Genomic DNA, 13355 nt, shown 5'->3' with positions numbered 1-13355 from the left:
AATCCACAAGATGCTCTCTGCAGAATGCTTCAGGGCACCTCGAGTCCCCGACTCTCGTGTGTGGCATACAAGGGGGCACCCGCAAGCTGGGAGAGCCAGGAACGCTGGCTATAAGGGACACTGGTGTTGATGGGCGAGCCGGGGTCTCTCGCTGACCCCACGGGCACTGTCCTCTCCACGCCCACATCGTCTGCACTCCCCCCACCCTCCCCGGAAGCTCTCGGCCCTCCTCAGGCCGCATCACCTCCTCCCTCACCCTCTTCTTCTCTCTCACATAGAAAGAAGGATCGTCTGTTCCTCCTGGTGTTCTCAGTGGTGCCGAACTCCTGGCTAGCACAGGGCAGGCGTCCTCCACCCTAGCTGCACCTGAGAACCACCAAGGGAACTTCAAATCAAAAGACGTGCCAGCCCCGCCCCAGCCTAAATTACTCACAGTCCCCTGAGATGCTGCCAATCTGGGTCTTGCAAACGCTCCTGCTCCCCCGTGCCTCCCTGTGCTGTCTGGGCTGGGAACCAGTGGTCCGGGGACATCCCTTTCCTGCTGCGTCCCTGCTAGCTCATAAATTAGCAACTGCACTCCCTTTGAAGCATCAGGAAGAATTCCTTCTGCCCTCTCGCCCCCTTCTCTGCCTGCGGGAAGCTCACCTGCCCGCTGAGACGGCAACTGTCTGCATTGCACTGGCCGCGCTTCCCCAGAGGCAGGGCTGGGCGTCCAGCATCTCCCCACACCGGGGCCCCTGCTCTGGGGTCCCTGGGTTACGCAGCCGGGAAAGGGTTACGAAACCAGTTTCGGCCCCAGGCCCCAGCCACGTCCTGCACTGCAGCCTCCTTTGGCCAGTTTCAGCCCCATCTGCCACTGACGTCTCTGCCTCCACTGATTTGGGTCTCAAGAGTCCAGAGGGACATCGCTGTCACCCACGCGACCCCCAACAGGTTGTGACGGGAGAAAAGGTGTCACCCCTCAGCTTTGACAGATGTGAGACAGACGCAGGAACAGGCCAGGGGGCGTCAGAAGCTACAGGAAGGAACAATTAAGTGGGGGCTCTGGGGAAAACCGCCACGAGTCCTGACCCCTTGCACACGCTGCCACCGCCCCTGTCCCCTGAGCTGGACAAGCCGTATCATGGTCAACCCAAGGCTGACCTGGGAGTCACACCTTATCTGCAGCTGTTGGGAGCTGTCTGTTAACGGATCCCACCCAGCAAACAAGAATAGTCACCACCAGGAGGAGTGGCCACTGGGATGCTGGGACACAGGCCAGGAGGGACGCCTGTCTAGGAGGAGAGCCCGAAAAGATGGGGCTTTCTGGGGTGCTAATAATATCCCCGGGGACTGTATTAGTGTCCTAGGGATCTGGAACAAGCACCACACACTCGGGGGCTTAAAACAACAGAAATTTAGTTCTGGAGAGCAGGAGTCCAAAGTCAAAGTGTTGGGGTTGGGCGTGCTGGCTCACGCCTGTAATCTCAGCACTCTGGGAGGCCAAGGTGGGAGGATCACTTGAGCTCAAGAGTTTGAGAGCAGCCTGAGCAAGAGCGAGATCCCGTCTCTATAAAAAATAGAAAAATTAGTCGGGTATAGTGGCACATGCTTGTAGTCCCAGCTACTTGGGAGGCTGAGGTAGGAGGATCGCTTGAGCCCAGGAGTTCGAGGCTGCAGTGAGCTATGATTGGGCCACTGCACTCTAGTCCGGGAAACAGACCTAGACCCTGTATCAAAAAAACAAAAAAAAGCGTTGGGAGGGTTGGCTCCTTCTGGAGGCTCTGACGGAGGGTGTGTCCCAGGCCACTCCCCGGCTTCCAGTGTTCCCTGGCTTGCAGCTGGGTCTCCCTAGTCTCTCCTTCTTCTGTCCCGTCACCTTCTCCTCTGTCTGTGTCTCCTCTTCTCTTCCATAGGGGAAGTTCTCTCTGGTTTTGGAGTCTACTCTTATCCAGGGTGATCTCATCTTGGGACTCTGAACTTAATTACATCTGTAAAGATGCTTTCTCCAAAATAAGGTCACATGCAGATTCCAGGGATTAGAACCGTGGCCATATCTTCAGGGAAGCCACAATTCAACCCACTGCAAGCGGTCTGCATGCTACTGCGCTGTGTGTGCATGGAGCAAAAACCAGGGGCTACAGCAGATAGGTTTCCCTGGGCTTCTGGAAATTCAGCTGATGCCGCCACTGAAATTCATAAACCAGATAAAGACCGTGACCACGGCTTTCCACGGGTCACAGAGATGGGCACTCGGTTCTCTGGAGTGGATTCTGGTGGCCCCATGAATGAGGACAGAAGCATACTGGGGGTCCTGCTGCTCCCCTCCACATGGGAAAAGGCAGTAGCAAGGAGACACAACTGGGACCATGCAAAGCGCTAACCACTGTGGACGTGGCCAGGGCTGGTCTGCACCCGTGAAGCCCGAGGGCAGCATAACCGTGATGCCCTTTCAAACAATGGTGTTTAGGCTTGTCCTGTCCCTTCTGGAAAGAATTCTGCAACAGGACGCACATGGGTATTTTGGAGCAGAGAATCCACTGGATGCTTCACCCTGAAGAAGAACTCAGAATTCCACACACAAGAGCACCCTGGCATCACCCTTTGGAGACACTGCATCCCCTCAAAGCCCCCCACAGCTAGGTAGGAATCTGCCCCCATGTGGCATTTTCACAGAGCAGGGACACTGGAGGGCCCCGGGAAATCCCCAACACATGGCCTGAGGCTCCGTGACACCCCATGGAATGAGTGTTCCTTCTCATGAGACCAGCGGCCATTCCTGAACTGTGACCCTTGTCTGCTTCCTAAGCAAGGTGCAAGAGTGAGCACGTCTGCCCTTTCCGGGGTAGACAGTGAGTGACAGCTTTAAACCAGCTAAACAGCCCTAGTGGCTAGAAATCACATTCACTTGCCTTTGACAGATCTATACAGGATGGGGACATAACTACCATCTGGGGCCCAAAAGGGATACTGATAGTTGGAAGTGACTATCACCCCCCAGGATCTCAACTTTTGTCCCAAAGTCAGTTCAAGAGGGGGACACACTCCCCACCCCATTGGGCCTATAGACACACAGGTGCGCAAGAAACCCCTCCCCACTGCAAAGCCATGGCAGCTCCAGGACACAGAAAAGTCCAGACAACCAGAGAATCCCACCACCAGGCAGAGGGTGGGAGCAGTGTGGATAAGACATGACTGCAAACTAGTGCAAGCCCTGTGGAAAGCAATATGGAGATACCCTAAACAGATACAGGCAGACCTACCATTTGATCCAGCAATCCCATTATTGGGCATCTACCCAAAAGAACAAAAGACATTCTGTAATAAAGACATCTGCACCTGAATGTCTATAGCAGCACGATTCACAATACCAAAGATGTGGAAACAACCCAAATGCCCATCAATACATGAGTGGATCAGTAAAATGTGGTATATGTATACCATGGAGTATTACTCAGCTATACGAAATAACGGTGATATGGAATCTCTTATGTTCTCCTGGATGGAGTTGGAACCCATTCTACTAAGTGAAGCATCCCAAGAATGGAAAAATAAGCACCACATGTACTCACCAGCAAATTGGTTTCCCTGATCATCACCTAAGTGCACATTTGGGAATAACACCAATTGGGTGTCAGGCGGATGTTGGGGGGGGAGGGGACGGGTGTATACCTACATAATGAGTGCGATGCGCACCGTCTGGGGAATGGACACGCTTGAAGCTCTGACTCGGGGGTGGGGAGGGCATGGGCAATATATATAACCTAAACTTTTGTACCCCCATAATATGCTGAAATAATAAAAAAAAAAAAAGACATGGGCCTACCAGACACAGGCCTTAATAGAAAATAAAATCTCCTTTTGATCAAAAGAATAAAAGTGGGATCTAACCTAGACAGTAAAGCATCCCTAAATTTTGGCAGAACTAAGGTTTTAGATAAAATGCAGGATACCCAAATAAAATTCCAATTTCAGATAAATAACCAACAATTTTTTTTTATTTAAGTAGGTCCCAAGTACTGTGTGGGACATACTTACACTACAAATAAAATCCTTTGCTGTGTGAAATTCAAATTTAACTAACCAAGCAGCCTATATTTGTGTTTGGTAATCCTACATGGGACCCCAGAGTGTCTGAACAGGGGCAGAGCTCACCTGATGGCTTCTGCAATCCGGGTGCTCTCCTTTCGCCGGTCGCTGGACAACCGGCCGATTAGGTAGGAATAATCCAAGCCGCTGCAGAACACGCTCCCCACGGCGCTGAGCAGCAGCAGTTTGCTGTCGTCGGTGGCCGCGTTGCAGAGCGCGCGCCGGACCTCCTTCATGATCTGCAGGCGGAGAGGAGCGTGCAGGGATGTTAGGTGTCTATCCTGGAAGCAGGGGGCTTTCAGACCGCGCATCGGCCAGAGGTCTGTGCAGCGAGCCTCCCCTGAGTACAAGCGCACGTCCAGCCCAAGGAGAGAAACACTTATCAAAACCCAAGCTCAGGCAGGGCGCGGTGGCTCACGCCTGTAATCCGAGCACTCTGGGAGGCCGAGGCGGGTGGATCGCTCGAGGTCAGGAGTTTGAGACCAGCCTGAGCGAGACCCCATCTCTACTAAAAACAGAAATAAAAATTATCTGGACAACTAAAAATATATATAGAAAAAATTAGCCGGGCACGGTGGCACGTGCCTGTAGTCCCAGCTACCCGGGAGGCTGAGGCAGTAGGATCGCTTAAGCCCAGGAGTTTGAGGTTGCTGTGAGCTAGGCTGACGCCACAGCACTCACTGTAGTCCGGGCAACAAAGTGAGACTCTGTCTCATAAAAAAAAAAAAAAAAAAAAAAAAAAAGACCAAGCTCGCCAGCACCGTCCCCAGAGCAGGCAGACAACTGCTGATCAGGAGGCGCTGTCCACGGCTGCAGACCCGGATGCCCGACATGGTGTCACTCAACCCCTGGAAAATCTCTGCAAATCTTCTGTCATTTGCTTGCTTAGCCCTTTGTAAGGTGTGGGAAAACAGTCCCATGCACAGCCCAGGGGAGGTACGTGAGCCTTCGCTAGACAGCTCCGTTTAATTCTACTCAGGCCCCAGCCCAGATGGAGTGAGACTCTGCATTTGCATGGGACCCCAGGGGATTCGTATGCATCTTACAATTTGAGAAGTGCTGCTTTAATACATGAACTTACTTAGCCTCAGGAGGGAGTTATGTTGTTCAAGTTCCATCTTATTAATGAACAAATCGAAGCACAGTGAGTTTGCGTGGTTTGCAGGTATGTGGTGGAGCTGGACTTGGACTCAGGAAGTCATGCTCTGGGGCCCACATCCTTCCCCACAGGCCAGGTGCCTCTCAAGGTAGCAGGGCCTTTTATCTAAAGCCCTCCATGGAAGAGCAGCCCGGCTACAGGAGCAGCAGTCTCTGCTCCACCAGACTGTGGAATTTATGATGGAAACAGGGTCTGAAGTTGAGCTCCGGCCACACACATGCTGGTGCAGAGGCCAAAGTATCACCCAGAAGCTCTAAGGCTGGGCACTGGCTGAACCATCCCCTGCAGCCCTGCACACACCTTGACTCCTTCCAATCACATTCCTGCAGCTGACACTGTCCCTCCTAACTACACAATCTCCCTTGGGTGCCTGGGCATTCATGATGACTCACGGCAGTGTGGCCAGGCTTTGGAGACGGGAAGTCTATGTTGGAATATGGCTCTACCATTAATGAGCACAGCCCCCCTGGTCCTTCTGCCACCTCTTCACTACACCACAGTCAGAACAAGCTGCTTAAACAATTTATTGTTGGTATAGGAAAAATCTCCCACAAGAACTTAAAACCCCAAGCCTGCCCTATACATGGATTTGAAGTTCTGAGTTACCATAAGCACATGCGGAGGAATATACAAGTTAAAAAAATTGACATGGGAATTGGACATGGGCTAGTGATATCCTTGAGGTCTCTGATAGAAGAAATAAGTGGAAAAGTACTCTGGAGAGAAACTGCAACCCAGACTGCATGAGACTTACATAGAAAAAAAAAAAAATCCCTGCTGAAGATGAGCTCACAATCAAAAGTTACAAAACACTTAAGGAAACACAAGATGGCATACTAAACAAATGAGAGGATTGCATAATATAACTTCAAGTAAAGCAATGATCTAAAAGAAACTGTAACATAAGAATGTTTAAAATAATCAGAGAGGAAAAGAGACACATGAACAATAAGGGAAGAACAAGAGAGTATGGGGAAAAATAGATTTGAGGGGAAAAAGAAACTTCTCAAAATGACAAACAATGTCATGGACATCTGCTGAGATTAACAACAGATTAGATGCAGCTAACGGGAGAATAAGTGAACTGAAAGATAGGAAGCAACTGCCCCAAATGTAGCACAGAAAAACAGAGACTGAAAATACAAATGGGAGGTTAAAGACAAGAATGATAAGACGAGAAGATTTATAATAGGTGCTTTAGGAGTTCTATCAGGAGTTGATAAAGAAGAGGGGAAAGGCAATATCTAAAGATATAAAGGATGAGAATTTTACAGAATTGATGAAAGACGCATTAGTTTCCTTTGGCTAATATAAAAAGCTATCACAAACTTAGTAGCTTAAAACAACACAGATCCATTACCGTATAGTTCTGTAGGTCAGAAGTCTGATGCAGGTTTATTGGGTGAAATCAAGTTGTCACCAGGGCTGTTCCTATCTGGAGGCTCTAAGGAAAAATCCATTTCCCTGCCTTTTCCAGCTGCTGGAGGCCACCCACGTTCCTTGGTTCATGGGCCCTTCCTCCACCTTCGCAAGTAGTAATGGCCAGTGAGTCTCTCTCACCTATTACTGTGTATCACTCTGACACTAACTATTCCGCTTCCCTCTTCTACATCTTCTGATGTAGAAGATGGGCTCATCTACATTGAGCCCATCCAGATAATCTAGGATAACCTCTTCAAGGTCAAATGATTAACAACCTTAATTCCATCTGAAACCTTAATTCCCCCTTGCCATGTAACCTAACATATTCATAGGTTCTGGGGATTAGGAGATGAACATCTTTGGGGGTGGCAGGAAATTATTCTACCTACCACAGACCTGAATCCTTAAATTCAAAAACAACAAAAAGCTAAGCAGAAGAAATAACAATAAATACATGCATAGATATATCATCTTTAAACTTCAGAACATCAAAGACAAAACAAAACCTTAAATACTTCCTTTCGGAGGCAGAAGTAAGCGTACCCAACCAAGGGCAAACATTCAACCGGAGGCATAATTCCAAACAGCAGAAACAAATGCCAGATGGTAACAGAAGAAAACTTTCAAAGTGCTCAGGAAAATAACCATAAAAAAAAAAAATTCTTCACCTCGCTAAATTATCCCTCAAAAGCCAGGGTAAAAAACTAGGTGTCTCCAGCAAAAGAATGCTTACCACTCTTAGACCTTCACTAAAAGAACTAAAAAAAAAGGATGTACTTCAAGAAGAAGAAAATGATATTCAGAAAGAAAAACCGATGTGCAAGGAATAACAGCTAGCAAAGATACCAGTGAATGTATTGTCAAATCAATATGAGGACTGCAAAAATCGTAATATCGCTATTGACTAATCTGAGGTAGAAGGCAGAACTCTAGCAGTGGGCAATAATATTGTGCAACGTTCTCACAAAGGAACGATTAGAGGTAGAGCGTGTCAACGTTACATGTTTAGAAGTGTTATGGAGGTAATGATTACACGTAGACTTTGCTGTGTGTACATAACTTAAGGAAACTTCTTACAAATACTTGAATTACAATGGATGATGGGAATAAAATAAAGAACACCCAATCATTTGATTGCTAAAATAAACTACACAGTAACAGAAAACAAGGCATGTATTTGCCTGGGTGAAGCTTGGAGTCTAACCGGGGAGACAATACATGAACAGGCTTTTAAAGGATCATCATTAATGATTCAATAGACATAATCACAGGGTGCAAGTGGGGGAGAGATTATGAGAATATTATCTTTTATATTATACTTTTAAAGGAACTCCCATTTGTGAAGCAACCTAGAAGTGTGAGGGATTGAATCAAGTCATTTCCACGTAATATCTGATTTCAAACAAAAGTCTGGTAAGGTAGGGAACAGTATCCCAATCTTGCAGGGGAAGCAATGAAGGCTCAGAGAGGTGCAGGAAGCTACCCAAGGTCACACCAGCAGTGAGAGGCAGGACCACGATTCAGATCTCACACCGACACCCTTTCACTTTCTACTACTCCGTAATAAATGGATAAATGTTAGTGGGAAAAACAGAACCGGAGATCAATCAGAATTAAGAACCTCCAGGCCAGTGCACTGTTGGAAGGATGGAAGAAGCACATTCCATGTTAACAGGGTATGAGCCACCACAGATATTCATTTTGAACATCAAAAAAGCTAAAAGGCCAGTATCTTGTGGGTCCTTTAATCCATCTGCCTCCAGAAATAGATACACTCTCACCTATATATGAACTCTATTTCTCTGAGAGGCAAATTGAAAAAAAAAAAAAACCCTGCTGTAAAGAGATGGACTGCAAATCTATGTATGACTCAGAGAGCAGCCTGCAGCCTCACTGACTTGTCAATTAGTAAAAACAGGAACCAAAAATCAGCCAGTTCTTTTATAAATTAAACTGAAAATAAATTTGTGTTGTATTGATACAACAAAAGTACAAACTATGTTTTTTTTTTTTAATTTAGAAAAAGTTTATTTATTTAGTGTATCTTTCCTTTGCCTTTCTGGTGCAGAGAATTCAATTTGGACAGATGGCTGAGGTTCTACCTTCTTGAAGGACCCCAAATTTTATAATGTAACTGGGTTTGTTTAAAGGAAAATGTTCTAAAACTACTCCACACTCTGCCTTTTGAAACAGAACACACTGCATGCACGTAACTACCCTCCATGTTCACTCATTGGCCTGTAACAGGTCAATCCCCCTTAGAGGCTTCTAGGGTGTGATTCTATAGTGAATAGTCCCAGACCACTGTGCACTACGAAGTCCTAAATCTGTCCTTTAAATTCGCTGCCCTCATTATGCACTTTCTAGCTGCCACTTGGACCTGCTGTTTGTGTCTTCTAGAGAGAAAACCAGATAACCAAATTCATTAGAATTTAGTATCACAGAAGAATAAACCAGGGTCCCTCTTGGCATTTCATTTGTACTTGCTGAAATCCAGTAGCTCCAGGCCCATCTCAAACACAACCACCTTCGAGAGAGATTCCCCCAAATCCCCAACAAGATGCACACTCTCCCCTTCTCCCAATAGCCTGGATACTTTATCCTTGCTGTGATGCTGGTGACAAACGCCCTTGTAGACTGTGTACCTCCCTCCCGCATCCTGCCTCCTGTGTGATTTAAACCCCTGCGGTAGGCAGCCTCTGAGACAGCCCTGCTACCTCCTTCCTCCTGCTACTCACGTGCTTCTATAATTCTCTCTACCATTGCGGGAGGACTGGACCTAGCGACTGGCTTCCAACCAACGAAGATGCCACCGTGATGGGATGTCACTTGAGATTAGTTTACAAAAGGACCATAGCTTCTGTCTTGGCCATCCTCTCTTACTGTCTCTCTTTCTCAGAGCTCTTGCTCTGGGGGAAGGAAGCTGCCATGTCTCGAGTAGCCCTAAGGAGAGGCCCACATGGCAGAAAACAGACGTGTCTGGCCAGTGAGGACTGGGGCCTGCCAACCCCCACGTGGGTGAGCTTGGAAGTGGATCGTCCTCCAGCCAAGCCCTGGTGTGGGACTGCAGCCCCGGCCTACACTGGACCACAGCCGTACGAGAGACCCTAGGCAGAAGCACCCAGCCCAGCCACGCTGGGATTCCTCATCCACAGAAACCATGAGACAATAAATGTCTGTTGTTTTACAATGACAAGTTCAGAGCAGTTTGTTACATGGCTATAAATAACTAATGCTATCCCTTAAGAGCTAAAATATCCTCCTCATCTGTATATCCCTTGTAGCATCTAGTCCAGAACCTTCCGTGTAAAAGAATTTAACAAATGTTTACTGAATTGAGAGAATGGCAGTCTTTACCCCTTCGAGAAGTTTACAGTCTAATGTTGGGGGAGAATCAGACATTTAACAAATCACCATACAAACACCTGCAGACTAATGACTGTGAAGAGTTCCAAAAGGGAGACACATGGCGCTAGGGAGGCCTTTGAGAGACAGCTATGCCGGGTCAGAAAGGGGAGGGAAGACTTTCCTGCGGAAGCGAAGGCCAAGCTGAGACCTGAAGGAAGAGCAAGAGTTAGCGAAGCAAGGAGGAAGGGAAGCCTGTTGCAGTCAGACGGGTAGGCACATACAAAGGCCCTGTGGCAGGTGTGAGCACGGGAGCAAGCTGGAGAGCTAGAGTGCAGGAGGAGATACGTGTGACATGGCAATGCAGTGATGTCAGACCGCACTGGCCTTGCAGGCCACACTGAGGGTTTCAACTGTTAACCACAGTGACCAAGAGCCACCGACAGGTTTGAGCTGTGTGTGTGTGTGTGGAGTGTATGTGCATGTGCACACACGCGTGTGCACACAGAGTTGATCAGACTTGCATTTCCAGCAGATCAGTCTGCTTGCCTGGATTACATGCAGGAAGCATGACAAGTGGGCAGACTCCTCAGTCAGCTATGACAACAGTCCAGACAAAATAGCCTAGTAGTCTGGACTCTAAACTGTTGGGATGGAAATGGACAGAAGTAAACATATCAGAGAGCTATTCAGGAACGAAAGTTAGCAGGCCCCGGGGCAGGTGGTATGGGGTCACGACAAGTGGGGCAGGGAAGGGAACTCCTGTGTCCGGCATGTTCCTGGGATGATGGCGGTGCTGTGAGGCCACAACCCTGATGGGAGGCACCGGGTCCTCTCCCAGCGGTGACTTGGAGGAGCTTTCCATCACGAAGACCTTGTGCAAGCTGCATTGCTGGCTCTTTCATTAAGGCGCATTTTCGTTCATCTTCTGGTTCTCTGCCGTGTTCCAGGCAGGAGAAATATTACAACACACCCGCTAGCCTCAGAGTCTAGTTAACGCATCCCGTAATGTATGAATTCCTGCCTGCAAGGTCAACCCAACCAATGTCATATATACAACTAGAAAAAGAATTCAAATTATAACCGTGAAAGTGGTTCTCCTTCCAGATCCCCTGCTAACGAGCAAGGCTGGGTCTGCCTATGGCCACAAAATGGCCTCTGATGCATCTTAACAAGGACAGGAACATTTATAGGATACCTCCTGTATGCCAGGTCCTCTGCGAGTCTCCTTGCAGACATTATCTCTAATCTCACCAGGAGGATATTGTGCAATTTCTATAAATGAGGAAGCTCAGAGAGGCAAAGTAACTTCCCAAGGGGACAGAAGTCGGTGGAGGCAGGATTGGAACCCAGGTCTGCTAGACTTCAAATCTGTATTCCTTCTCTAACACCGCCTCTTCATCTCAGGAGAATCTTTCTTTCGGGACCACAGTATGCAGTCGGCCAGCTCACCCACACGGTCAATCCGCTTTGGTTGTTAGGACAGCTGAAAATGCCAGATCAATAACTTGCACCATTTTTCTCCCATTCTGTAACTGATGGACACTGATTGGGAATGGAACCCTAATTAACCAAGCCCACAGCCCGACAGGTCTGAGAACCTGTGCACCTTAAATCAGTCGAATCAGTCGGGCACAACACGTTGTCTGTGACGACTAGTCAACAGTTAACACCCAAACCTGCTCCGACGACGGAATGTACTAGGAGACTCCACATCTATTTGATTTATCAGAGGAAAATGCTGTGCCTTTTTAAAGCATGTTTTTAAAAAGTAGTGAAGTGGAAAAAATCTAAGAAGAATTGGTCTCGTGCAGACATTTCATGAAGAGCTTAAAATAATGAGGTTTCCGGGTGTATAAACATAAGAAGAGCCACTTTGGGGGGAAAGCACAGGCTTTGGACTTCTTTGAATCCCACACAGAAGTCTACACAGCAGAGAACCCAGGGGATGCTTCTGCTGAAGGGGGAGGAGGGAGAGGCCCCCAAACACCACGCTTATGGAGGAGCAACAGCAAACCACCCGCTCTGCAAACCCCAAGGGCTCTGGGCAAGGCTCTTCCCTCACCACGTGTCAAGCCTTCCAGACGGCCATGCCCACAATCCCATAAAAGACCCAGAGTCTATACAAACAAACCATAATGATAAGATGCACAATCACAAGTTCAAGGACGTAGCACCTCCTGCCCTCCTCAAGGGCACTGAGATACTGGACGATGCCAGGCCATCCTGTCACCCAATCTGGGTGGGTGACCGCCCCTTCACTGTGTCCCCCAACACACACCCTCACAGTTGACCCTCCATGTCTCCATTGCTATTATGGAAAGGACAGTGCAGGACACTGCAAGGACAGGAAAAGGAGCTCTGGACACACTGGTTGACCTGTGAGACGCTAGCCCAGGTGAGCTCTGTAAGCCTAAATTTTCTGATTTATAAGATACAAAGCGTAACCATCCTACATCAGAAGAGAGGCGGTAGGATGACATGGGATAAATAGCAAATACCAAGTACAAAGAGCTACTGCTCACTGGCGCCATCACCGTTACTGTCATTTACCACTCTAAGTACGTCCCTGTCCCAGGTGAGCCTGCTGAGATCAGTGTTTTCCCACCTTTGTGCCATCAAGAATCTCCTTCCTGCCTCCCTGGCGTGCCCTGTATTTTGAATGATGTTATCTACCTAACCGCATTAAGTATTCATTGTTTCCCTATTTTATTCACCTAAGACACAAGTATGCTGAACATTAAAAAAACTAACACAGTAAAAGCAGATAGGCCAGGCGTGGTAGCTCACGCCTGTAATCCTAGCACTCTGGGAGGCCGAGGCCGGTGGATCCTTTGTGCTCAGGAGTTCGAGACCAGCCTGAGCAAGAGCGAGACCCCATCTCTACTAAAAATAGAAAGAAATTATATGGACAACTAAAAATATATATGGAAAAAATTAGCCAGGCATGGTGGCACATGCCTGTAGTCCCAGGTACTCGGGAGGCTGAGGCAGTAGCATCGTTTGAGCCCAGGAGTTTGAGGTTGCTGTGAGCTAGGCAGATGCCACAGCACTCTAGCCTGGGCAACAGAGTGAGACTCTGTCTCAAAAAAAAAAAAAAAAAAGAAAAGAAAAGAAAAGAAAAATCAGATAAATTGGACTTCATTAAAATTTAAAATTTTGTGTGTCAAAGGACACTATCAAGAACATAAAAAGTCAACCATCAGAATGAGGGAAAAAATTTTAAAATCCTATATCTGATAAACACTTAGTATCCAGAATATATAAAGAGTGCTTAAAACTCAACAATAGAAAATAACCCAATCTTAAAAATAGGCAAAATAGGAGACAGACAAATGACCAAGATGCACATGAAAATGCT

At 47.6% G+C, this 13355-nt stretch overlaps 1 protein-coding gene across 1 annotated transcript in view; it reads right to left on the bottom strand.

Moving 5' to 3' along the window:
- Positions 1-13355, bottom strand: part of CDYL2 (chromodomain Y like 2) — a 150765-nt gene that overhangs the window by 14254 nt on the left and 123156 nt on the right. Inside the window, exon 4 of the mRNA XM_045533293.1 lies at positions 4135-4307. Coding sequence (XP_045389249.1) covers positions 4135-4307 — 173 coding nt within the window. The remainder of the gene's footprint in view (positions 1-4134; positions 4308-13355) is intronic.

Source organism: Lemur catta, chromosome 20, assembly GCF_020740605.2.
Source record: "Lemur catta isolate mLemCat1 chromosome 20, mLemCat1.pri, whole genome shotgun sequence".
Classification (NCBI taxonomy): domain Eukaryota; kingdom Metazoa; phylum Chordata; class Mammalia; order Primates; family Lemuridae; genus Lemur; species Lemur catta.
This window is presented reverse-complemented; position numbering and strand designations above follow the sequence as displayed.